This window comes from Gorilla gorilla, chromosome 3 (genome assembly GCF_029281585.2).
Source record: "Gorilla gorilla gorilla isolate KB3781 chromosome 3, NHGRI_mGorGor1-v2.1_pri, whole genome shotgun sequence".
Taxonomy (NCBI): domain Eukaryota; kingdom Metazoa; phylum Chordata; class Mammalia; order Primates; family Hominidae; genus Gorilla; species Gorilla gorilla.
This window is the reverse complement of record NC_073227.2, coordinates 108,722,480-108,747,599: the sequence shown is the minus strand read 5'-3', so window position 1 is coordinate 108,747,599 and position 25,120 is coordinate 108,722,480. Positions and strand designations below refer to the sequence as shown.

Here is a 25,120-nt window from a genome sequence, read left to right as displayed (position 1 = left end):
AATGGCACGATCTCAGCTTACTGCAATCTCCACCTCCTGGGTTCAAGCCATTCTCCTGCCTCAGCCTCCCGAGTAGCTGAGATTACAGGCACCCACCACCGCACCCAGCTAGTTTTTGTATTTTTGGGCAGTCTGGTTTCAAACTCCTGACCTCAGGTGGTAATCCGCCCACCTCGGCCCCCATAAAGTGCTGGGATTACAGGTGTGAGCCACCGCACCTGGCCCCAGTCCCTCTTTTTAAAAGCTTTCTCTACCTTTGGACTTTATGGCTATGTACTATCTTGGTTTTCCCCCATGTCTCTTAACTATTTCTTTTCTACATCCTTTTTTGGGTAATTTACTTTTATCTTTTAATGATAAGCACCACTAATTTTTGTTGCTTAGATTTTTGTTCTCTCTCTACTCTCTTTGCCTGGGAAATCTTATCTACTGCTGCTTCGATCAATAGGCCATCATGTTTAAGGGCCTGCCCCACTTTCCCTTCTGAGTATCTCAATAACAAATTAAGCCTACTTCTGATTTTCCTATTTCTGCTCATTTATACTAGCAAGTCTGTCCATGTCAAGACTCACTCATGATGGGCCCTGACAACCTTGCCCTTGTTCAGAGTCTGTATTTTTATTTGATCTGCCTTGAAGTTTACTTTTTTTTACCCCTTGGTCATCTCTCATAAGGGGAATACTTTTCTACTGATTTCTTTACAGTTAAGATTTAAAGAAAAATAGGCATGAAGGGAGACATACAACTAGAAAGCCTGGTTTATAAAGTGGTTTTTGTTTTCCATTGGAGTCACATGCTGGGAAAATCCCTTTTTTATCTGAATCCCACTTCCCAGGTTCTGATTTCTTCTCTAACAGCCCAATTCTTCCTCTCATGGTTGACATCGAGAAAATCCACTCCCTTCTGGACAGACTCCAGCTCTTACCTACAGAGTTAGTCATTATTCTGTAGCCTCAAGAGGGCAAATAACCTGAGGTACCACACAATAAAAACCCTGTAAGCACCCACAAAGGATAAAATGAAGGATGGCTAGCATTGAAACTCATATAGTGGAAGGTCTTAAGTGATGAAACTAGAGCCAACATGTAGGAAAAGTATCCCTTCCTCTAGCAGTTTGATTGCATTATAGCCCCAATTCTTCACCCCTCTGTGATCCATGTCTTTTGCATATGACTTTGCAGTTCGTCCCACTGAAGAGACTGTGTATATTTCCCTAGCCTTTGACTTAGGTTCAGCTTTATGACTGCTTTGACTAAAGCAATGTTTGGTCTTGCTGTCTTGCACCTCTGGCACTACTGTGGGAAGAACATGCTTGCTCGCCCCAGGAGGAGAATGAAAGACATAGGAAGCAAAGCTAAACTGCTCCAGCCAGGCCTAGGTCAGCCAGTCCCTAGCCAACTCCCAGACGTGTATACAAACTCAGATAAAATTTGCAAAGCCACCCAGATGAGTTCAGCCTAGATCAGCAGGTCCTCCACTGAACTGCAGATCTGTAAAATAAATTATTGTCATTTTGAGCCTTTACGTTTTGGGATGTTTCATTATGCAGCATTTTTGTAGTCATCAGTAACTAATAGTTAACTCATAGCCCAGTGTGCAGTTAAGCATCCTATTGCTATTCTCTGAAGGGTAAGAGGGGAATTCTGGAAACCAAAAGATTGATAACCATAGCTGCAAATGTAGGCTCTTTTAAGAGAGCATTTATTACATCATATGAATGCATCCCTCCCACAGAAGTAAAAATGTTCAATGAGACTTTTTACCGTACCACTAATACTTTGCAGAAGTCAGTAGCTTCAGCTTGACTTAATTGACGCAGAGCATCTTTAACCAGATGACTTCGTCTGACTTTAAGTATAAATCTGGGTGATGGAGGAAATTCATCCTTTTTTTGCAGAATTGTTTCATGCATAAGCATGTATGCTTTATTTTCTGACATCTGGAAAAATAAATTTTTTTAGTTGGCTTCTCCTTTTGACCTCATAGGAATCCCAAGGATTGTTTAATACTTCCAATAAACATTTTGTGTAGTATATACTTAATCCTGCCATTGCTATAAACACTCACATTGTAATTATTTAAGAAAACAGACAACATATTTGCCTTATGGAAGGTGAAGTGATTGTAGGACCAAAGAAACTATGGTTACCTAGGAATTGTGTACAGGAGATTAGTCAGCATGGATGAACAGCTAAGTTATTAAAAGCTATCTCAGATTATTTATTATAGTAAACATCATCCTTAAAGGCCATACTGGTATTCAACATGCTGAGACATTCATCTACCATCAGTCTTAAGACACAGAGCATTAGCATTGTAATCCTCGGGAATATAAAGACAGTATAAGAGCTCAGGGATAATGTGAGCTGTAGGAAAAAGACAGAAGACAGACTTCCTCAGAGAAGATCCACTCTTCTCTTTCCAATAACTATGATCCATCCATGGGAACTCTCTAAGAATATGCCACAGGTGGCCTCATTTTATATCTAACATTACTCCTGGTCACCCTAAATAGTACTTCTTTTAGCTTTTCTGATCACCCTAAGTACTTCTGTTTAGCTTTTCTGAATTCTCAACATTGTCTCACTATTTTAATCTCTGATCTTGTTTCTGTTGAACTTCTTTAGATTAGAAATCTAGTGTTGGACTTGCTATCCTTGCTTTGACCTTCAGCACTCCTCAAGGGCTTCAGTTACATCACAAGGACAATAAACGAGGATTTAGAACTCAAATCAATGTAGCCCTCATAGGGCCTGTCCTGAAATCGTGACAGCAAGACCAGAGGATAATAGCTATCCTACCCCAGGTTCCTAGGCTGGGTGTGTTTGCCCACATTCACTCTCTACAAGCACTTCAGAGAAGTGTGCATATGGCCCTGGGGTTGGGAAATCCCTGCCCTGGGTATCTGCCACCATTATATACTAAGAAATTTGTCTGTTATTACTAGATTCTTCTGGTTTTTCTTTAAGATTTTTTTTTTAAGCACCAGATTTGTAGGGAAAAGGAACAAGTTCCATCTCTGTTCCTTTCTGGTGGTGGGTCATCACCTCCTGTGGCCCTGCAGAAGTCTGCAGGTCTGGGACATCCAGCAATACTGACTACTGAGCAACATGTTCCATGGGTCTGAGTTCCATGGGTTTGTGGCCAGCAATGTCCTCCACTGACTACAGCAGGGAGAGGTGTCTGTACCTTCTTTTACATAACCAAGAGCTGGATGGGAAACCTGCCTCTTAGCTTAATTTCCAGCTTCTCTACTCCGGTTCTCTGTATATTGGTTTTACCTTTTCACATTTACACATTTGAATTGGTGATCCACTTTGGAGCTTGCAGTTTTAACTATATCCATTATCTCTCCTTTGGAGAGCAGGATTGTAAAGTCAGCTTTCCAGCTTCACTCATAACAACTAAGAGTTTTCTTGTCCTCAGACTTTTCCTAGTCTTTCATAATGTGCAATCTGCCCGAGTCCATTATTCACTCAACCCTCGACTACTCACTAGCAGAATAGACAAATGACCCAGAGAGAAACATGACTATAGGAGAAAATACCATAAAGGGAAGGTCTTGTTTAAGGGAAACTGATGGGAAAGTTAGGTTTGGAAAGGAAAGACAATCTATTTTCTCCCTTTACCAGGGATGTTACAAAAATAAAAACAGATGGCTCAGAAATAAAAGAAGAGATGACCTGGTCAAATATATTTGTAAACATGCTGGTAATAGGCACTAATAATAGTAACTAGTCCGGGCGTGGTGGCTCACGCCTGTAATCCCAGCACTTTGGGAGGCTGAGGCGGGCAGATCACCTGAGGTCAGGAGTTCGAGACCAGCCTGACCAACATGGTGAAACCCCGTCTCTACTAAAAATACAAAAATTAGCTGGGTGTGGTGGGTGCCTGTAATCCCAGCTACTTGGGAGACTGAGGAGGAGAATCAGTTGAAACTGGGAGGTGAAGGTTACAGTGAGCAGAGATCGCACCATTGCACTCCAGCCTGGGTAACAGAGCTAGACTCTGTCTTAAGATGATGATGATGATGATAATAATAATAATAATAATAAGCCGGGTGCGGTGGCTCACGCCTGTAATCCTAGCACTTTGGGAGGCCAAGGCAGGCAGATCACTTGAGGTTGGGAGTTCGAGACCAGCCTGACCAACATGGAGAAACCCTGTTTCTACTAAAAATACAAAATTAGCCAGGCGTGGTGGCGCATGCCTGTAATCCCACCTACTTGGGAGGCTGAGGCAGAAGAATCGCTTGAACCCGGGAGGCAGAGGTTGTGGTGAGCTGAGATTGCACCATTGTACTCCAGCCTGGGCAACAAGAGCAAAACTCTGTCTCAAAATAATAATAATAATAGGAACTAGAGGGACAGCCCTTAACTGTGGAATGCTACTAGCAGGATATACCTTGTCTGTCTAGGTTGCTTATTATAAATAAACCTGGAATTCGTGGATTTAGGGGGCATGGCACATTGGAAAATGTCATGTAAGCCATGTAATTAGCGGGGTATAAAAAGGGAATGAATAACTGAAATGGCTTCTCTTGTGCATGTTCTATCTCAGACTTCTTATGTTTCACCCAGATGCATCCTCTGAATTAGTAATAAAAGTCAATAATGGGTATAAGTTCTGATTCCTATGAGTCTTTAAAATATAAATATCATAGATAAATAGATATAAACTTTTCATGAGGAATGACCTAGAAAACAAGCCTCAGCAATAAAAAAAAAGTTTGGAAAATTTGTTTTAGCATAATAAGGGGATGGCATTATATATACTTAACTGAGAACTAAGGCTGATGGTGATAAAAGAAACAAAATAGTATGTAAATCTTATGTGGGACTAATACAACTACCAGAAAAGAAGCAGAAGGGTGAAAGTAAGTGGAAAACAAAATAAACTCATTGATTGACTCATAGACATTATTTAAGAATAAAAGAATATCAGTCGGAGCTTATAAATCAAGCTCCAAGAAGCTTAAGGAGGTATTTTTAATCCAAAGATTAGCACTTAAGAACACAGCAATTAAAATTGGATAGAGGAGGAGAGGGAAGAGAGAAGGAAAGAACAGTTTACTGGATAGCGTCAGTGTTGTTCACGGCAGGAAAACAATAGATACATATTATATAAAGAAAGTGAGGACTAGAACATTAAATAACAAGGAGAAATATAAATTAAAATCAAACTGAAATATCATGATTAACTCATCAAAATGGAAAAGATCACAAAGCTTGATAATACTCTGCATTGCTGAGAACAGCATGTGGAAGAGGCATTTACAAACTCTATAGAGGGTAATTTGGCAACATTTGATAATTAAAGGGATAGGAATTAATTATTCTACCTTCCTATGTGAATGGTCTTTAACCATTTTGGAGGAACCAAGTGCCCTGACTGATAAGGAAAAGCTCTTTTTTACCTAATTCCAGGAAATGACTTTGGAAGGAATAAAATTAGAAGTATTGCCATACCACAAACCTTAATGAAAATAATGGATGAAATTATTAAATAAAAGGTTAATGAGAAACAATGAAAGAATCATGTGGTTGCCACTTGAACCACTCATGAATCTCACAGTGAACACGAGTAAGACAACCAGAAATGATGCATTGAAGTATGGGCAGGTGAAGAGACATTGGAACTGAAATTTGCTGTAAAATACTTCAGCAAAAACAGTAACAAGAACAAAAGAAAAAAAGTGATAGATAAAAGTGTGGCAAAATGTTGACAATTGCTGAATCTTGGTGATGGGATTCATTATACCACTATCTCTATTTTATATATGTTTGAAATTTTTCATACTAAAAAATAGGACATACATACCTGCATCTTTATATGTGAATCAGCTTGCAATAATTTAATTTTGGATAGCGAATTAAAGATAAATGGAAAATCACTGAAAATAACAGGACTGGGGGTTTCTGCAGGTATCTAAAAAATAAACAGAGATAATAGTTTTGATAATTAAAAACAATGAAAAAAAACTTACTTCCTTTACCTTATCGCCTTTTTTTTGGAATCTGGTTTTTGTGGTTCTTTGTTTTTTTAAGGCAGAGTCTTGTTCTATTGCCCAGGCTGGAGTGCAGGGGCATAAACTTGGCTCACTAAAACCTCCTTCTCTGGGCTCAAGTGATCCTCCCACCTCAGCCTCTTGAGTAGCTGGGAGTACAGATACGTGCTACCACGTATTTGTATTTTTTCGATAGAGACAGCGTTTCAACATGTTGCCCAAGCTGGTCTCAAACTCTGGGGCTCAAGCAATCTGCTCACCTTGGCCTCCCAAAGTGCTGGGATTACAGGTGTGAGCCACTGCACCTGGCCTCAGAAATCTGTAAGAATCCGAATTACTTAGAAACAAAATTTCAAAAACTGCATTTGTTTTATGATTAAAATATATTTAAGTTTTCAGTGATCATCAAATTTAGCAAATTTATCATTGCAATTAAAAAATTTTCAAATCCTGATTTATCAAAGGAGTACCTTTACAGATACTACAGTAATGTGTCTTCCTTTAAAATATGAACATTTTCAGAAGTAAAAATGTTATTCTTACCAGGTGCTTATCCCGAAAGAGCTGTCTTCTTCTATCTATATTAAAGTTTAATAAGTTGGAGAGTTCATTTATGTTGAAAGTATTTTCTGGTAGTCGACAGTTAGCTTTGTTTACCTTAAAGAGAATATGACCTGTGAATTTCATTTTCTATCAATAAGTGATTTAATCTATGATATATAGATATATATGTATGGCTGTTATACAGATAATAAGAAGAAAGCTCTCTAAACTGAAAACATTTGTCAGTGATGAAATAGAGTTCTATAAAGTTTCCATTTTCTGAGCTATAATTTCCTTAATTTTCATGAAGAAATGTCAAAGATAAGACGCTGACAGTGTGGATTAGTAAACTAATTTTTAGGGCATAGATTTACTGGAAATAGTTTCTAGATTTTGAGAATAAAAGCACCATAAAAATCCAAGGTACTTTTAACAAATTCAGCACTTTGTTCCTTAATTAATAAATACTAACTTGGCACACACCATTTTTGTCAAGCACGGGACAGATCTTTAGATTAAAATGTCCTGTCTTACACAAATGAATGTGGATCTATTCCCATAAAACTGTATTTGCAAAAACAGGAGACTGCCCTTGGGTGTAGATTGACAATCTGTGGTCTAGTAGGTAAAAACAACAAGTTACCAGGAATTTAGGATACAGTTTCTGATTGGGGAAAGACTTAAGAGGTTCAAGAAGGCTTCCTAGAGGAAGCATCAGTGATCTAAATGATCTAAATGCCTCCATCACAAAAAGAATCCAAATGATAGAAGGTGGGAAATAAGAAATTTAAGAACATAAATTAAGGAAATGAAAAACAAATATACAGGAGCAAGATCAACAAATGAAAAGACTGCGTCTTTAAAAAAGAAAAAACAATTTCCTGGTAAGACTTTAAAAAAAACAAAACAAAAAAAACCAGTATCAAGAATGAAAAATGGGGCAAAACTACAGATTGTGATGAGATTAAAAAGATAAAAATAGGACATTTGAAAACTTAGATAAAGAGACAAATCCTGGGGAAATACCCAGCAATACAAGAAAAAAATAGAAAATCTCAATAATCCTGTGGCTGTTAAATAAATTAAACCCGTAATTTAAAAAACTTCCGAAAAAGAAATTTCCAGACCCAAAAGGTTTATAGATTAGTTCTACCTATCATTTAAGGAAAATGCTAGTATTACACAATCTTTTACATAAAATAGAGAAAGAATATTCCCCAAATAATTTCATGAGATTAGCATTACCTGGTCCAGAAACCTCACAGGGGCATTATGAGTAAAATAACAAACCAGTCTCACTCATGAATATAGATGCAAATATGATAAGCAAAATATCAGCAAATGGAATCTTTGAAATCTATAACACATTATGAGCAGGCTGTGTTACTTCAAGTAGATAAAGTTAAAACAGCTGAAAACCCATCTGTGTATTTTGCCATCATATGCAGAAAAAGCATTTAATAAAATTCAATATCCATTCATGATCTAAAAAAACAAAGCCCTCAGCAAACTAGAAATAGAATGAAGTTTCCTTAACCTTTTAAAAACGTATCTACAAAAATCCCACAGCAAAACATAAAACTGGATGTTCAGGTTTTCCCTTTGAGATCAGAATAAGGTTATAAAACATTATACTGGGTGTCCTAGCCAATGAAATAAGTAAAGAAAAATAAATAGGAACAAAACTGCTATTATTTCAAGTTATATGATTCTATACAGAGAAAATCCAAAGAAGTCCAGAGATTAGTTTTAGTAGGTAAATTTAACAAGATTGTTAAAAAACAAGCTTAATGTATAAAAATTACTGCATTTCTATACATCAAAGACAGTTAAAAATTTAACTTTTAAGAGGAAAAAGTAGATGAATTTATCATCAAAATAAAAAACATTTGTGCATAAAGACACCATGGTGAAAGTGAAAAAACAACACATGGGAAAATACTAGCAAATCGTATATCCGATAAGGGACTTATAACTGTATGTAAAGAACTCTTATGACTCAATAATAAAAAGACTAATAAACTAATTTAAAAATGGACAAAAGACCTAAATAAACATTTCTCAAAATAAGATACAGAAATGGGCAATAAGCATATGAACTGCTCAACATCATTAGCCATCAAGGAAATACAAGTCAAAATCACAAGGAGATATCATTTCCCACTCACTAGGATAACTATAATCCAAATGACAGATAATAACAAGTGTTGGCAAGAATGTGGAAAAGTGGTCGGGTGCGGTGGCTTATGCCTGTAATCCTAGCACTTTGAAAGACTGAGGTGGGTGGATTACTTGAGGTCAGGAGTTCGGGACCAGTCTGGCCAACATGGTAAAACCCAGTCTCTACAAAAATACAAAAATTAGCCAGGCATGGGGTGTACACCTGTAATGCCAGCTACTTGCGAGGCTAAGGCAGGAGAATCGCTTGAATCTGGGAGGTGGAGGTGGCAGTGAGCCGAGATCCTGCCACTGCATTCCAGCCTGGGCAACAGAGCAAGAATCCGTCTCAAAAAAAAAAAAAGAAAAGAAAAGAGAACATGGAAAAACTAGAACTGTCATACATTGCTGGTGGTAATACAAAATGGTGTAGCTGCTTTGGAAAACAGTCTGCTGGTTCCTCACAAGATTAAACTAGAGTTGCCATATGACCCAGCAATCCCACTCTTGGGTATATACGGGAAATGAAAACATGTCTACACAAAAATTTGTACAGACATTTAAATAGCGGCATTATTCATAATAGCCAAAGAGTGGAAATAACCCAAATATCCATCAATTGAGGAAGGGATATATAAAATGTGGTATTTCATACAATGCATTATATTATTCATCAATAAAAAAGAATGAAGTACTCATACATACTCCAACATAGATGAACCTTGAAAACATTATGCTAAGTGAAAAAGCTAGTTACAAAAGACTACATAATGTGTGATTCCATTTACATAAAATGTCCAGAATAGGCAAATCTGTAGAGACAGAAAGTAGATTAGTGATTGCCTAGGGCTGGAGTGAGAATAAGGGGATGGGAGTTGAGGGGGAATGGGGAATGGGGAGTGACTGCTAATGGGCATAGGGCTTCTTTTTGGGTGATAAAAATGTTGTAAAGTTGATTGTGGTAAAGGTTATACAACTCCATGAATATGCTAAAAAGTATTACATTGCACATTTTATTTATTTATTTTTATTTAAAAAAAAATAGAGACAAGGTCTCACTATGTTGCCCAGGCTGGTCTCAAACTCCTGAGCTCAAGCAATCTTTCCACCCCAGCTTCCCAAAGTGCTGGGATTACAGGCATGACATTGTATATTTTAAATGAGAGAATTATATCTCAATAAAGCTGTTTTAAAAAGATATATAACCACATAAAATATCAAGTACTCATGATTTATCTAATAAAAGACTGCAAGACTTCTACATAGAACACTATAATATATTATTGTAAGAAACTGCAGAACTAAATAAACAGAGAGCTATGTCATGATCGGACTTAGAAGACTCAGTAAAGTTGTCATTCTCTCTCCAATTGTTCTATAGATTCATTTCACTACCAGGTCAAAGACACAATCAAAAGCCCGACAAATGGAATTTGTGGAATTGGAACAAAAAGGTAATTCTAAAGTTAATATTTAAGTTTAACAATAACACTGAAGGAGAAGATAAAAGTTGAAACTTACTCTATCACATATCAATATTTATTATAAAGATACAGTAACTTGTACGGTGTTGTACAGGTACAAGGATAGATTAACAGCCAAATGAATACTTGATTTTCAACACAAGGAGTACTACAAAGCACCAGGGAAAGAGGTGTATTTTATTAAGAAGTAAATTTAACCTAGAAAGAAAACGAAAGTTAGTGTGAGAAACAGTGCCCTGCTCTGACACCCTATATATAGTAAGAGAGAATGAAACCCAAAAAGAAAAAAGCCGAGAGAGAGAGAGAGGAGAGGGAGAGGAGAAGACAGAGGATTGATGACAATGTTTGAGGGAGAGGGAGAGGGAGAGGGGAAGAGAGAGGATTTATGACAATGTTTGGGTTCTAGGATGTACGTCTGAAGTTAGCATGACCTAATATTGTGCTTTCTCTATCACATTAGTAAAACAAATATAGTCTTCCAATTGTCCACAATACTAGAGACCATTCCAGAACTGAGACCAAATATTATGTTTATTAATTGCAGCTTAAGACAGTAAATTACACTGTAATGGTCTTAATTACTAATTCATTATTAATTAGTTTAATAGCTTTTCTTCCTAGGCACAAGAACATCAAAGCATAAATCCTTCAGGTATCAGCAATGACATCACTTAAGAATTTCTCAGAATCTTTGGCACCACCCCAGGCCTACCGGATCAGAATCTGAATTTTTTAACAAGATCTCAGGTAACTTGCATGCATATTAAAGAAGTGCTGCCCTAGGTGCCTTAGACATTAGTGCTCATTACTCTGGTCTCCTTCTCTGGAATTTAAGAGCTCTTCTGTGAATCACTGATCACTGTGAATTCAGACACTCATCTGTAACATGGTTGTGTCAATCTTTAGATCTAGTCAAGAGTCCAGTCTGATTTCTCTTTATTGGGACTACCACCCAAAGCAGAATGAGGATGATGTAACCACGCCCAGTGACTTCTGGATACCACTGACTCTAGGTAACTCTACTAAAACAGACTTTGCATTCTTGGTGACCCTAATGTTGACACAGCCATAGAGAACGTGGACACCAAATCCTAATGGCCTCATTTGATATTTCTACAGTGGGATTTAGCAAATATTCTGATATAGACAGACTGAGTTGATATAACAGTATCCATTGGGCCCTTTCTTTGTTCTGGCCATAGTCCTCGGTGAACTTTTCTTCCTTTCTATTTAATTTTTACTAAGTTACAAATAAAACATATATGTTTCATTTATAAATCACATATCTGGGCTGGGCACAGTGGCTCACGCCTATAATCCCAGCATTTTGGGAGGCGAGGCAGGCGGATCACTTGAGGTCAGGAGTTCGAGACCAGCCTGGCCAACATGGTGAAACCCCATCTCTATTAAACATACAAAAATTATCTGGGTGTGGTGGCAGGTGCCTGTAATCCCAGCTATTCCGGAGGCTGAGGCAGGTGAATCACTTGAACCCAGGAGGCAGAGGTTGCAGTGAGCCAAGATCACACCACTGCACTCCAGCCTGGGCAACAGGGCTAGGCTCTGTCTCAAACAAATAAACAAACAAACAAAAAAATCACACATGTGTAGTGTGATGGGTCTCTCACCAAGTTACTTAAGGGTTTTTATCCAGTGCCTTAACCCTGAAGGCCAGGCAATGAGCCAAGGCCACGGTGCCCAGCTGAGGAGCAGGTGTCCCTGAGAACCCAAACATCCTGGAGAGTATCTGAGAACCTACCAAGAAAAACATTCTCATGGCTCAAACACTGTAGCTCTTTGAGCCAGAAAATTCACTTAAAAGCAGTTTAGAGATGGGAGGCAGCACAGATCACTAGAGCTGTCCTGTTGCCGTCCAGGAGTGCCCTGTATGTAAGTCCTAATAGATAACATCTACTCATCAAGCTGGGCTTGTCGTAAGTCATTTTTTGGTCTTTTGGCTCGCTCCTACTTTGAGGGAGGGTTTTTCTATGTGATTCTGGGTTTTTTTTTCCTTACACCATACATTGACTAAGTGCATACATCTTAAATGTGCAGCTTGGTGAGTTTTTACACACATACTCACTTGGGTAAGTACTGTCCAGGTGAAGACATGGAACATTTCTAGCAGGCCCCAGGATGTTCTCCTATGCTCCTTCCAAGCCAATTGCCCTTCCCAAGAGGTAACACCATTCTGCTTTCTGTCATTATAGATTAGCTCTGCTTGTTTTTAAAATTCTTATAAAAGATGACATAGAGTTTAATTTTTGGTGTGTTTTTTGCTCATCACTGTGTTGATGAGATTCATCCATGTTGTCGTATGTTGTTACATGTAGCAGTATCTTCAGTGTACTTTACTTTTTTTTTTTTAAGAAATGTGGTTTTGCTCTGTCACCCAGGCTGGGGTACAGTGGCACAATCATAGCTCACTGCAGCCTCAAATTCCTGGGCTCAAGCCATCCTCCCACCTCAGCTTCCAGAGTAGCTAGAATTACAAGCACAGTGTACTTTTTCTTAATGAAAGAAGTCCATTACAAAACATCTTAAGTCCTCCTAAAGTTTCTCAACGTTTAAATCCCTAATTATTTTATGCCAAACATTTCCCTTTTCTATATTCCTTTAAAAAACATTTGACTCCTCATGATTTTTATTTGACTTCTTAGAAGTCCAACTGGTTGAGACTTCAGGGATTTTGATTACATAAAATAGTACATGCATTCCTTTAGAGTAACCCTTACCTTATGCAGTTCTTTCATCATTCCTAAAAGAGCTTTAACATTACAGTGATCCTGTTCAGTTTGAGTCCAATGAAGCAGCTGAGAGATGATGGCTGCTTTAAGCATCTGGATCAGCGGATTCAGAGAAGATTCTTGCAAAAATGCCCAACACTTCTCTGGGGATGTAAAATTAGCCATGATAAATATGTTTTTCCTACCACCCCCCAAATCTCTGTTTCTAGTGGGTTCTTTAATGTAAGAAATAGATAATATTTTACATTTCTGATGGCATAATTTATAAATATCTTTTTAAAGTATATCCTGCACAACAGTTACTGCTCACAGATGTGGAAATTTTTTTCCCTTATTAAGTATCATTAGAATTTTGAAAAGCTCAAATTCAGGATTTGAAGAAATCGGTTAATGGCTCACATTTATGCTTAATTGATTGACTTCATGATTTTCAAACTGACAATTGTATAGGGTATCTATGAAGTCTGAAAACATACACAAGTGAATACACAAACACATACAATGGCATCAAGGACGTTTTTAATCTGTAAAAAATGAAAAAATATTATATATGTTTTTGGATTTTATGAACATCTGGTACATGGCCATGTACTTTTTAAAATAGCCAATAATTATATTTTAATGTTACTGGATTGCAACATGGATTTGGAATGTGGAACCTTTAAATTCTCAGAATAACTCTCAGAAAACAAATAAATTTGATGTTAAAATACATTATCAAGCAAATGTAATTAAAACAGTATTACCCAGATATATGAAAAGCAAACACATAAAGATTCCATAAGTAGACTCAAATACACACGAAACTTTAATACATAATAAATGCGGCATTGCATATTAGTGGGAATGAAAAAGATTCAATAAATATGTGGGGAAAACTGGAAACTGATCTAGAAAAAATAGTGTTTAACCAAGATAAACTTCATATGGATCAAATATTTAAATATAAAAATAAAATAATAAAAATTACAGCAGGAGGATGGGAATTATTTTAGTTATAAATTATTTTTGAAGTATGACCCCAAATCCAGAAACCATAGAATAAAATATTAATATAGTAGGCTACATTAAAATTTTTTAAAATAATTCTGCATAGCAAAAATACCACAAAGTAAAAAAAATTTTTTAATAGCCTAAATACTTGCAATTCATATTATTGATAAAGGATTAATTGCCTTCATAATTAAAAAGCTCCTAAAATAAAACAGAAAAATACTAACAACCAATAGGAAAAGAGCAAAGAAGGAAGAATAGCAAAACCGCTCTCACAGGGTTAATGGGAATTATAAGCCAGGCTTTATGCAGAATTATGGTTATTGACGAGGTCAATTGACTAGGGTGTGCTGGTGCACTTCAACCCACTTCCCTGAGCTGATAACTAACCCTGAGTCACACAGCACACTGAGCACCTGCTCTCCCATTGTTCCTATGGATAAAATCTCTGACACTGGACCTTTTTACCCAATAATTATTTAAGGCATTTTGCAGATCCTGAATTCCAGCAGAATGGCTGACACCAACTGGTCTGAAGACCCTCACCAAGGAACTGACTCAGCGCAGGAATGCAGTTTCTTCCTCTCCCTATCCCTGACTTCACCCCTCACTTCTCAACCAATCAGTGATCACCACACTTTAGGCCATCACCTGTGTCCAGACCCCTTAAAAACCCCATCTGCAAACCTCTTGAAGAGGCATATTTGAGGTTTCCTCTCATCTCCTCATTTGGTTTCCCTACAATTATTAAATTCTTTCTCTGTGGCAACTCCTACTTTTTCAGTGTATTGGTCTGTTACTGTGCAACAGGAAATCAGACCTGGTGGTCCTATAGTAAGAGTTCACAGAATATGATATACAAAGTGATCTGTGATATACAAAAACCGGCACAATCTCACTCTTAATAAGAAAAATTCAACTTAAAATTAAAAGTTTTTTTTCCTCAGAATGGCAAAGATCAAAGTTTGATAACATGGTTGGAAAGTATGCAGACCGATATTCTCATATTCATTGATGAAGTGTAAATTGATACATCCTTTGTCAGTACGGACAGGTTTCCCAACTCTAGGGGTGAAATTTATACAGACTACAGTGTGAATGACAACCACTTCAAATTGGGTGATATGATGACCTTGACTCTGTGGAGGGTCATTTGGCAAAATATCTCAAAATAAAAATGTACATACAATTTGACTCAGTGATTTTGCTTTCTGGAATGTTTCCTGCATGTGTGAATTTATATATGTACAATGAAATGCTTCACAATAGAACATTCTTCAGCCATTAAATAGAATGAGGCAGTTCTATAGATTCTCTATTGGAATGATCTCCATGATATCCTGTTTAGTGGGAGAAAGCAAGTTGTGGAAGAGGAACTTTAATAGTTTGCTACCATTAAAAACAGAAATAATACATTTGTATGTTTCTATATATAGAATATCTTTCAAACGTTACACAAGAAACTAGAACCTGTAGCCACTTCTGGGAGGGGAACTGGGTGGCTTACATTTCATTGTACATATCCTCTGTACCTTTTTGTTTTTCTTTGAGATAGGGTATTGCTCTGTCACCCAGGCTGGAGTGCAGTGGTATGCTGATAGCTTACTGCAGCTGTCAGAGGCATTTGAACCAGAGCAACTCCATCTTGAATAGGAGCTGGGTAAAATAAGGCTGAGACCTACTGGGCTACCATCCCAGACAGTTAGGCATTCTAGATGACAGAATGAGATCGGAGGTCAGCACAAGATACAGGTCATAAAGACCTTGATGATAAAACAGCTTGCAGTAAAGAAGCCAGCTAGAATCCACCAAAACCAAGATGGCAATGAGAGTGACCTCTGGTCGTCCTCACTGCTGTACTTTCACCAGCACCGTGACAGTTTACAAATGCCATGGCAATGCCAGGAAGTTACCCTATATGCTCTAAAAAGGGGAGGTATGAATAATCCACCCCTTGTTCAGCACATAATCAAGAAATAACCATAAAAATGGGCAACCAGCAGCCCCAAGGGGCTGCTCTGCCTGTGGAGTAGCCATTTTTTATTCTTCTACTTTCTTAATAAACTTACTTTCACTTTATAGACGCTCCCTGAATTATTTCTTGTGTGAGATCTAAGAACCCTTGTTTGGGATCTGGATTGGGACCCCTTTCCAGTAATACAGACTTAAACTCCTGGGCTCAAGTGATCCTCCTGCCTCAGCTTCCAAGTAGCTGGGACCACAGGTGTGTGCCACCATGCATGGCTGATTTAAAAAAAAAAAATTGGTAGAGTCGGGGTCTCACTATGTTGCCCAGGCTGCCCTCAACCTCCTGGGCTCAAAAGGTTCTCTCACCTTAGTCTCCCAAAATGCTAGGATTAAGGTGTAAGCCACAATGCCTAGCCCTCTGTACCTCTTAAATGAAGGAGTCCAGGGAAATTTTCCCCAAAATATGGCACCCTGGTATGCTGATTATTTTAAGTTAAAGGCCCTTGAAGGTCAGCAGATACTGGAAAAGGCTTTTCTCTGACACTCCCTTATCTACCTTAAGACTGGACCCACTACAGAGAAGAGAATTGCCTTTCATGCCATCTCTGAAATTACATTATCTGTCACAGACAAGATGACTGAGGAATGTAACCACACCTAGATGTATTTTTTCAAAAGATAATGCGTGCCTCTCAGGCTCATTCCAATTCCAAGGAGAATCATTTACAAGTTAATTTCTGTTTCCTGGGTCCACTCATTCTCCCTAATAGTCATTTACTACTCCTCAAAAGAATTGTCTACATTCCCCACCTCCCCTCTCCTCTATGTAGAAGGGTATATAAACATCTGGACCCCACTGGGTTATTGGGTAATCACTGAACTTTCAATATACGCTAAAAGCTATAAAAGGACATAATACAGTACTGAATAAAGTAAATAATAATACAAAGTTTAACAGGTTTGTTTTTCATCATCTGGTCAAAATGTCAAAAGTTTCAAAATAACATGAGCAAAAAAATTTTAAAGTATAGATTGATCTTGATTGAATACTTTATAGCTACCAAACTCTGATGTCAAAGCCACATCCAAGTCTAAAAACTACACCTGCTTTGTATGATAGAACTAATAATTATAATAGCTTTAGATTATTAATCTTTTCAATAATTCACATGCCACGTTCTCAAATACTTGTCTATTTTGAAATCTTCTATTCAAAATTTGCTACAACGTCTACTTCAGAGAGTGACTCTATATTGAGAGTACAGATAAAGTGACATAAAACTTACTTAGGACTTGCAAAGATTGTTTACTCATTTCACACACAGCCTTTGCAAATGGAACCACCAGGTTCTTCCAGTTCTTAGAATCATGCATCACAGGACATTCTGGGAGCAGGAGGAAAACTGATAAAGCTTCTTGGTGTGGAGAATGGCATGGAAGAGCTCTGAGCAGATCATCCTCGAGACACGTAGTTATCTGTGGTAAAAATAGGATCAGGGAACAGACCCAGGATATATTAGATACAGAGGATTGTGAGAAGCAAGCTATGAAATTAAGGGTTTCACTCCACCATGTTCCAATTAGAATAATCACTTAGCCATTCTGAAACCTATTGATGAGACTCCATCACTCCTTCCATCCCAAATGCCCCTGATATAGTACATGAGAGCCATCCTCCTCATTTTATATCAGGTTCCCTGAAGAAAATAAAGTGAACTCCCATGAGCATGGATATACTGAGTGAATTATGGATTCAAAATGAATACAAAGCCCTTCAAAAGCAATGTTGTATGCAGGTCACACTAGCATTCCTCCTTCTAGAAGGAAGAGCTGTCCCCTTCCCCTCACACAATATCCATTTCTTTCTTTCTGTTTTCTCATGTATCAGTAGAAAAATTTGCAGAGAAAAATAGCTCTAAATTTTTATATTATTTATTTCATCCAGAGGTAAAGTTTTACTTCAGCGTGTAGTGGCTCAATTACAGCTGGAGTGCAGTGGCTCAATCATAGCTCACTGCAGCCTCAAGCTCCTTGGTTGAGGCAATCCTCCCACCTCAAGACTCTTAAGTGGAGTGCACTGCCACAGCCAGCCCATTTTAGAAAATTATTTGTAGAGATGGAGTCTCACTATGTTGCCCAGGCCAGTCTCAAACTCTTGGGCTCAGGTGATACTCCCACCTTGGCCTCCCAAAGTGCTAGGATTACAGGCATGAGCCAGTGTACCTGGCCCAGAAGTAAACTTTTAAAATAGGATGTATATAAAAACATACTAGTGGGAATAAACTTGTATGGTATTCTTTATATTTGTTTGAACATTCATTGAGTACTTACAATGTGTCAGGTGATCTCATGTAAATCTTTTTATTTAATCTTACTGATAATCCTGTAAGGTAATTTTTGCTTTATTTGTGTTTTACCTTGTTTTTACAGATGAGCAAGGAGAGACTCAGAGGAAGTCAGCGTTACTCGATTAGAAAGTGACTGTGGCACTACCATAGTAGTAAAATCTACCATGGCAGAGAAAATGCCATATGTTCACCTTGCCAGTCGTTTTTCTTTTTCCTCCTGGGTTTATAGGAAGATGGCAGCCCCTGGCTCCCCTGCAATCAGGCAGGGCCATGTGACTGAGTCTTAGCTCACCAACCTGGGAGAAAGTGATGTGTGACACATTAAGGCCAGGCCACTGAAACCTCTCATGGGAACTTCCATACTCACTTCCCTCATCTGCTAGCCAACCCAAAAGATTGAGTGGAGGATTTTACAGCCCCAGGGCCTAGAGATGCTGGAAAGAAGCCTGATTCAGCCCTGAATGAACCTGTGCAAAGGTGCCTCTGACCTCCAACCCTTGTTGGACTAGGATGTTGGAAAATACTGTGTTAAGCTACTGGGATTTCAAAGTTGTTTGTTATAGCAGCTAGCCATATTTACTCTACCTGATAGATCTATGTTCTGTAATTACAGTGTTTGCCTTTCATGTCCTAAGGGTAAATAAGTGATATATGCAACAATAAACTGTGATGTACTATATATTGTTTTTATTACATTAAAATTCTTAAAATTTGCTTTTTCACATGTCTAGCAGAATATGATTTCTGTGGAATGTCAGTAGGTGTTATGCTAGAAAATAGCATCACAATGTCAAATAACTCCAAGAAAAATAGGGTCAAAAGAGATTTCTTTTAGTGTATGACATCATAGAATCTTTGATTTCCTAATGCGCATATCATGACTCCATAATAGTAGGGAGTGTTCCCAAAGTTTTCTCATTAAGAACCCTTTTTTATGGGGTTTTTTATAAAACTAATGTCCCTTGGAACTCACACCGGGAACAGCACCCCAAATTATCTCCCATATCACCTAAATTCATTTAAGAAATATACTTCATAATATTTGCTATTATCACTTCATCTTGAAAATGAAAATATTGTATCTACTACACATTAAGGAACACTTCCCCCCTGTCCCTTCCAAGTATAAGGACCCACTCAGACCCATCAAAATGGTATAAAGATTATTTTACTAACTGAAGACATTTGAGATGCCTTTTTGGAGCTTCTTTTATCTAACTAATGCAGAGCTCTTCTAGTATGAAGCTCTTGTACATCCCCCATTGAGGAGCTACACTGCTAAAAAGGAGACCAATCATTCAGACAACTTGCATGTGGATGAGAAATTGCATAAACAAACATTCTCACAAACTGTCATACCTTCCATTTGTCTCCATAAAATCCCATTTGTTCTTCCCATAGGAGCCCTTTCTCCCTTCTCCCTTTCCTCCATTAAGTTGGTTTATAAATTCTTATCCCTAGCTGTTCAGGGAGCCTTTTCATCTGAATGCCCCACATGCAAGCGTATAAAACTTGTTTTTTTCCTCCTGTGCTATAGGCTAAATGTGTTCCCCAAAATTCATATGTTAAAATCCTAACCCCCAATATGATAGTATTAAGAGGTGGGGCCTTTGGTAGGTAATTAGGTCACAAGATTTGAGCTCTCATGAACGGATTAGTGCCCTTACAAAAGAGACCCCAGAGAGATTTCTTGCCCTTTTTGCTGTGAAAGGAAAATAAATCTTCGGGCCTCAAAATCACTAAGCTAAAGGGGAAAGTCAAGCTGGGAACTGCTTAGTGCAAACCTGCCTCCCACTCTATTCAAAGTCACCCTTCTGTTCACTGAGATAGATGCATATCTGATGCCTCTTTTGGAGAGGCTAATCAGAAACTCAAAAGCATGCAACCATTTTTCTCTCATCTACCTAAGACCTGGAAGGCCCCTCCCTGCTTTGAGTTGTCCCGCCTTTCCAGACCAAACCAGTGTTCATCTTATATATGTGGATTGATGTGTCGTGTCTCCCGAAAATATATAAAACCAAACTGTGCTCCCACTACCTTGGGCACATGTCATCAGGACCTCCTGAGGCTGTGTCACAGGCCTGTGTCCTCAATCTTGGCAAAATACACTTTCTAAATTAACTGAGACCTGTCTTAGATATTCGGGGTTCACACTGCCATGTGAGGACACTGAAAATATCGTCATCTATTAACCAAGAAGTGGGCCCTCACCAGACACCAAACCTGATGGTGCCTTGATCTTGGACTTCCCAGCCTCCAGAACTGTGAGAAATAAATGTCTGTTGTTTAAGCTACCCAGTCTACAGCAACCTGAGCACTAAGAGATTCTGTTAATTATTAATTTTCAGTGACCCCATCCACCAGCTCAATCCTGAGTCAGTACAGGAAAAGAAAATTTTCTTCCCAATACAACCCAGAATCACACAATATTAAACTGGAATAGATTTTAAAGATGAATTCAACAGGTAAAGAAAATGTGATCCAAAGAGAAAGGATGAAGTAGTAACAGAGATTCATCTCAAATAGATGTAAGTTTCATCTCAGAATAGAGAAGTGGCTTTTCAGTTGATCAGTCCAGGATAAGGTTATCCTGCTTCCCAAACCAATGCTCTTTTCCTATATCATGCTAGAGATTATCCACCTCTCAAGCATTGCTCTGATTATATTGAAAATAAAAATATTGTATCTATTGTACATTTAAGGATTCAATAAGAAAATAAATGTCAGCACCTAATAAAGTACCTGGAATATAGTAATTTCATAATGAACACTAGCCCCCTCTTTCGGCCCCAATCATAAAACCACCTTTGCAAAAGTATGACAGTAAGAGAAATCTGACATGGTTGACTCTATCTTGCTTCCAGACCCACAGGTTGGCTGTCTTTTCTCATTCTTGGGCATGAGCCAAGCTAACTTTGGGAGAAATTTAGTTTATAGTTTAAATGATAATAGTCTGTCCCCAAAACTGAATTGTTCTTGTAAAACTAATGAAAGTCCAACAAGTTAGGAGGATGAGAGGGGCTTGAATTCTAAATAATTATCAGCCATTATTCTGGAGGTCATAAGATTTGCAACTTCCCCAATTACTCTTGCAAATAACATCATTATTTTAGAACTTAAGATTGGCCTTTTGAGATGTCTTTTCAGGTTTTTGCACTTCTGACAACTGGATGGTCCCACCTGGACCCATCAGCCAGTCCTGTGGCCCCCACCCAGGAACTGACTCAGCACAAGAGGACAGTTTCTATTCCCTATGATTTCATCTCTCACTCAGCCAGTCAGCATGCCCCCTACCCTAGCCCCCTGCCCACCAAACTGTCTTTGAAAAGCCCCTAAGCTGTGAGCCTGAGCCTTCACGAGATTGATTTGAGTAATAATTCTGTCTCTTACATGGCATGGCCAGCCTCATGTCAATTAAACTCTTTCTTTACTACAATGTCATAGTCTCAGTGGGTCGATTTTTGTTTCTGCAGTGGGCAGGAAGAACTCATCGGGCAATTACAATCATAGTTCCCATCTCACCCAGCTTCCAACAAAAATAAACTGCAATCGTATTTGTTCTATATCTAAAGTAAGTATTGGCTATTACCATGGAAGAAATCCATTCCTTTTTTGTTAACTTCTTGAAGGTATCTCTTGCCATTTCTAAGTCCACGTCAATGGAAGTCGTTTCTCCAGTTCCTCTTTGGATACAAGAAATGCAAGAAACCACATAAACATAAGGAAAGGGATATTTCTAAAGTTTGTATGTCATTTGTTGTTTTATTACATATAAGATACAAACCTTTTTCTTAAAGCTTACCTCCTTTCAAAATAATCAACTTACTTGACATAAAAAATGTACAGTTTATGTTCTCCTTGTTAAAAGACAGTAGATAACAATTTATTATCTCTGTAGTGGCTACATCAAGTTTGGACTGCCATATTAACAAAATTTTACGTGCTGAATCTGACAACGGAAACCATCTGCCCCCACACTCAGTTTGCACACTAAGAACTAGAACTACCTACCCCCCACCCTCCTTACCATTCATATTTGCAGAACTTTGCAATTCCACTGTTTTTATTAGCATGACTTTACTTTTCCAGGAAACTTTTGCCCAGGCAAATGTAAACTGTTCATCATGGGAACTTCTTGAAAGACCCATTTAACTCTTCAATGGAGAGCATCAACAGTTTGTGCCCATAGATTCTTTGAATCCCTTATCTCAAAATCCTTACCTTGCTGTTTGCACCCATCCTGGATTGTTGTACATTTACCCAGTCCAAGTCAAACCTCCAGCCTTCCCTCTCATATTGAAAGACCTCCTTAAGCCAGACTCCCAATTGTAAATAAATTCTGAACTGGTCTTTCCTCTCAGAAACAGTACCAAAGCTTTGTCCAGGTGTGCTGTTCTCTCTGGCCTGTCTTATCAACAAGTTGTTTTAGTGATATTTGAGAGGCCAGCATTCAATAAGCCTAACCATTTTTTAATAATGCATTATCAAATATTGTATGCCAGCTGCAGTGGGTCATGCCTGTAATTCCAACACTTTGGGAGACCAAAGTGGGAGCATTGCTTGAAGCCAGGAGTTCAAGAGACTAGCCTGGGCAACATAGAGAAGACCTTGTCTCTACAAAAAAATTAAAAAAAAAAAAAAAATTAGCCAGGCATGGTGGTGCACACCTGTAGTCCCAGCTACTTATGAGGCTGAGGTGGGAGGATAGCTCAAGCCAGGAGTTCAAGGCTACAGGGAGCTATGATCAAACTACTGCAATATAGCGTGGGCAACAGCACAAGACCCCATCTCTAAACATTAAACAAAACAAAACAAACAAACAAACAAAATGCCAAGCATAGTGGCTCACGCCTGTAATCCCAGCACTTTCCGCCCAGCTGAGGTGGGCGGATCACTTGAGGTCAGTAGCTGGAGACCAGCCTGGCCCAACGTGGTGAAACCCTGTCTCTACTAAAAATACAAAAAAATTAGCTGGGCATGGTGGCGCATGCCTGTAATCCCAGCTACTCAGGAGGCTGAGGTGGAAGAATCACATGAACCCACGAGGCGGAGGCTGCAGTGAGCAGAGATCATGCCACTGCGCTCAAGCCTGGGTGACAGAGTGAGACCCTGTCTCAAAAATATAAATAAAAATAATAAAAATTAAAAAAAGAGGCTGGGCGCAGTGGCTCATGCCAGTAATCCCAGCACTTTGGGAGGCCAAGGTGGGTGGATCACTTGAGGTCAGGAGTTTGAGACCAGCCTGGTCAACATGGTGAAACCCCATCTCTACCAAAAAACATAAAAAATTAGCTGGGTGTGGTGGTGCACACCTGTAATCCCAGCTATTCAGGAGGCTGAGGCAGGAGAATAGCTTGAACCTGGGGGTGGAGGTTGCAGTGAGCCGAGCTGCACTACTGCACTCCGGCCTGGGTGACAGAGTGAGACTTCACCTCTAAATAAATAAATAAATAAATAATAAAAAACAAAGAAAGATTTTCTCCTTGCTAGATTAACTGATTTATAGTAACATTAGGGCTAAAATATTTATGCAAGTACTAAAACAAAGTATTATAAATTTCCCCCTTAAAATATATTCTCTTTCGCAGTCTTTGACATCTTAGGAGTTCCTCACTCCTGGGAAGTGAGCATGGATACTTTTTCACATTAGGAAGAAAACAATCTTCACATAGAAAAGATTTTCCCACATGCAGTAAGAATTAGCCTTAGGTGAAGTTATTGGCATCCAACAGTTCCTCTAATCCCACAAGCTGACTGAGAATGCAGCTGGGTTAAGAACTAATGGGACTGCCAAGAGGGTTGTACAATGGCAAGTAATAGCAACAAGGGTTAAGTGAGTACCACCTAGTGACCAGCAGTGGGTACAAGATGTGTATCACCATATTTTGAACCAGTGAGCAAACTTAACGCCAAGTTAACAAGGGAGGGACAGGCAAAGGAGAACCCATATGAGTTACACTAGCTGCAGACAGATCAGCAAGGCGTCAACCTCCAAAGAGGCAGAGGGCAGCCTAAGACCCTCTACACTGCTATTTCTCCTTCTCTTCCCTTTTACACACAGGTGCCATATTGGAGAGCTTGGAGGAAAGAGCAGAAATAGAAGACCCAAATATTAAGCATTATAGGAACTGTTTCAACTATTGGATCAGACCAAATGTTAAACCAAATAGGAGTAAAATCAGATTTTCTTCTGTAGCAGTGAGTTAAAGACAACATAAATAAGATCTATTTTTTAATTGATCATACACAGTAAAAAATTGTAAAGTATACTCTTGGCTTCTAAGTACTAAAGCAATGTGAGATTTAGCCGATCCCTTGTGTATACAAAGATCCTGAAAAAACACCATTCCTTCTAATCAGACAACAGAGTAAAGTGGTATGAAGGAAGTAAACAATATTAATTAGGAATTATAACTTATGGTAGTCTAATAGAAAATTACTTCATAAAATGAAAGAATTCTATAACAACCTACAGAGTTCTCTGTGTTGGACTTTGTGGGCAAGAATAACAAAATTCACAAATTAAACTTATTTGAAACATTTCATTTTAAATATTTTCCAGTGTTTTAAATGAAGGTAAATCTTTTGTAAGTATTACCTTTTCTTTAAAAAACTTGCAGTCAGACAAGCAGGAGATGAAAATATCATTCTAATTTCACTGTAAAAGTAATAACAAGGGGTAAGTCACAACATACTATAAAGCATGCCTTTTGAAAATCTTATTATGTCTGAATAAGTAAATGATGACGTGGAATCACTATTAATGAAAATAACTACTCTCTTAAGAGTCTCCCAAATCCTGGGCATACTTTGTTCATATTATTTCTAAATCTCACCAAAACCCTTTATAGTTGATTTGTTCAAGTCACGTAG

At 38.3% G+C, this 25,120-nt stretch overlaps 1 protein-coding gene and 1 long non-coding RNA gene across 15 annotated transcripts in view; one reads left to right on the top strand and one right to left on the bottom strand.

Annotated features, from left to right (window-relative positions):
- LOC109026616 (uncharacterized) overlaps window positions 1-15,199 on the top strand; it is a 52,991-nt gene extending 37,792 nt beyond the window's left edge. For 3 of the 13 annotated variants that reach the window (XR_010133421.1, XR_010133418.1, XR_010133419.1), the window contains exons 3-6: window positions 10,089-10,161; window positions 10,800-10,938; window positions 11,098-11,204; window positions 14,416-15,198. This is a non-coding gene — a long non-coding RNA (uncharacterized lncRNA). Of the gene's footprint in view, window positions 1-10,088; window positions 10,162-10,799; window positions 10,939-11,097; window positions 11,205-14,415 lie in introns of all 13 variants that reach the window. The other 10 variants (XR_010133416.1, XR_008679037.2, XR_010133422.1 and 7 more) reach the window with 6 other exon arrangements.
- Window positions 1-25,120, bottom strand: part of HERC6 (HECT and RLD domain containing E3 ubiquitin protein ligase family member 6) — a 63,829-nt gene that overhangs the window by 12,883 nt on the left and 25,826 nt on the right. Inside the window, exons 10-16 of one of the 2 annotated variants that reach the window (XM_019025378.4) lie at window positions 24,846-24,905; window positions 21,837-21,930; window positions 17,186-17,375; window positions 12,927-13,081; window positions 6,551-6,664; window positions 5,821-5,928; window positions 1,769-1,939 (exon numbers count right to left, since the gene is read on the bottom strand). In XM_019025378.4, the coding sequence (XP_018880923.2) occupies window positions 1,769-1,939; window positions 5,821-5,928; window positions 6,551-6,664; window positions 12,927-13,081; window positions 17,186-17,375; window positions 21,837-21,930; window positions 24,846-24,905 (892 nt within the window). The remainder of the gene's footprint in view (window positions 1-1,768; window positions 1,940-5,820; window positions 5,929-6,550; window positions 6,665-12,926; window positions 13,082-17,185; window positions 17,376-21,836; window positions 21,931-24,845; window positions 24,906-25,120) is intronic. The other variant, XM_055384643.2, reaches the window with a different exon arrangement.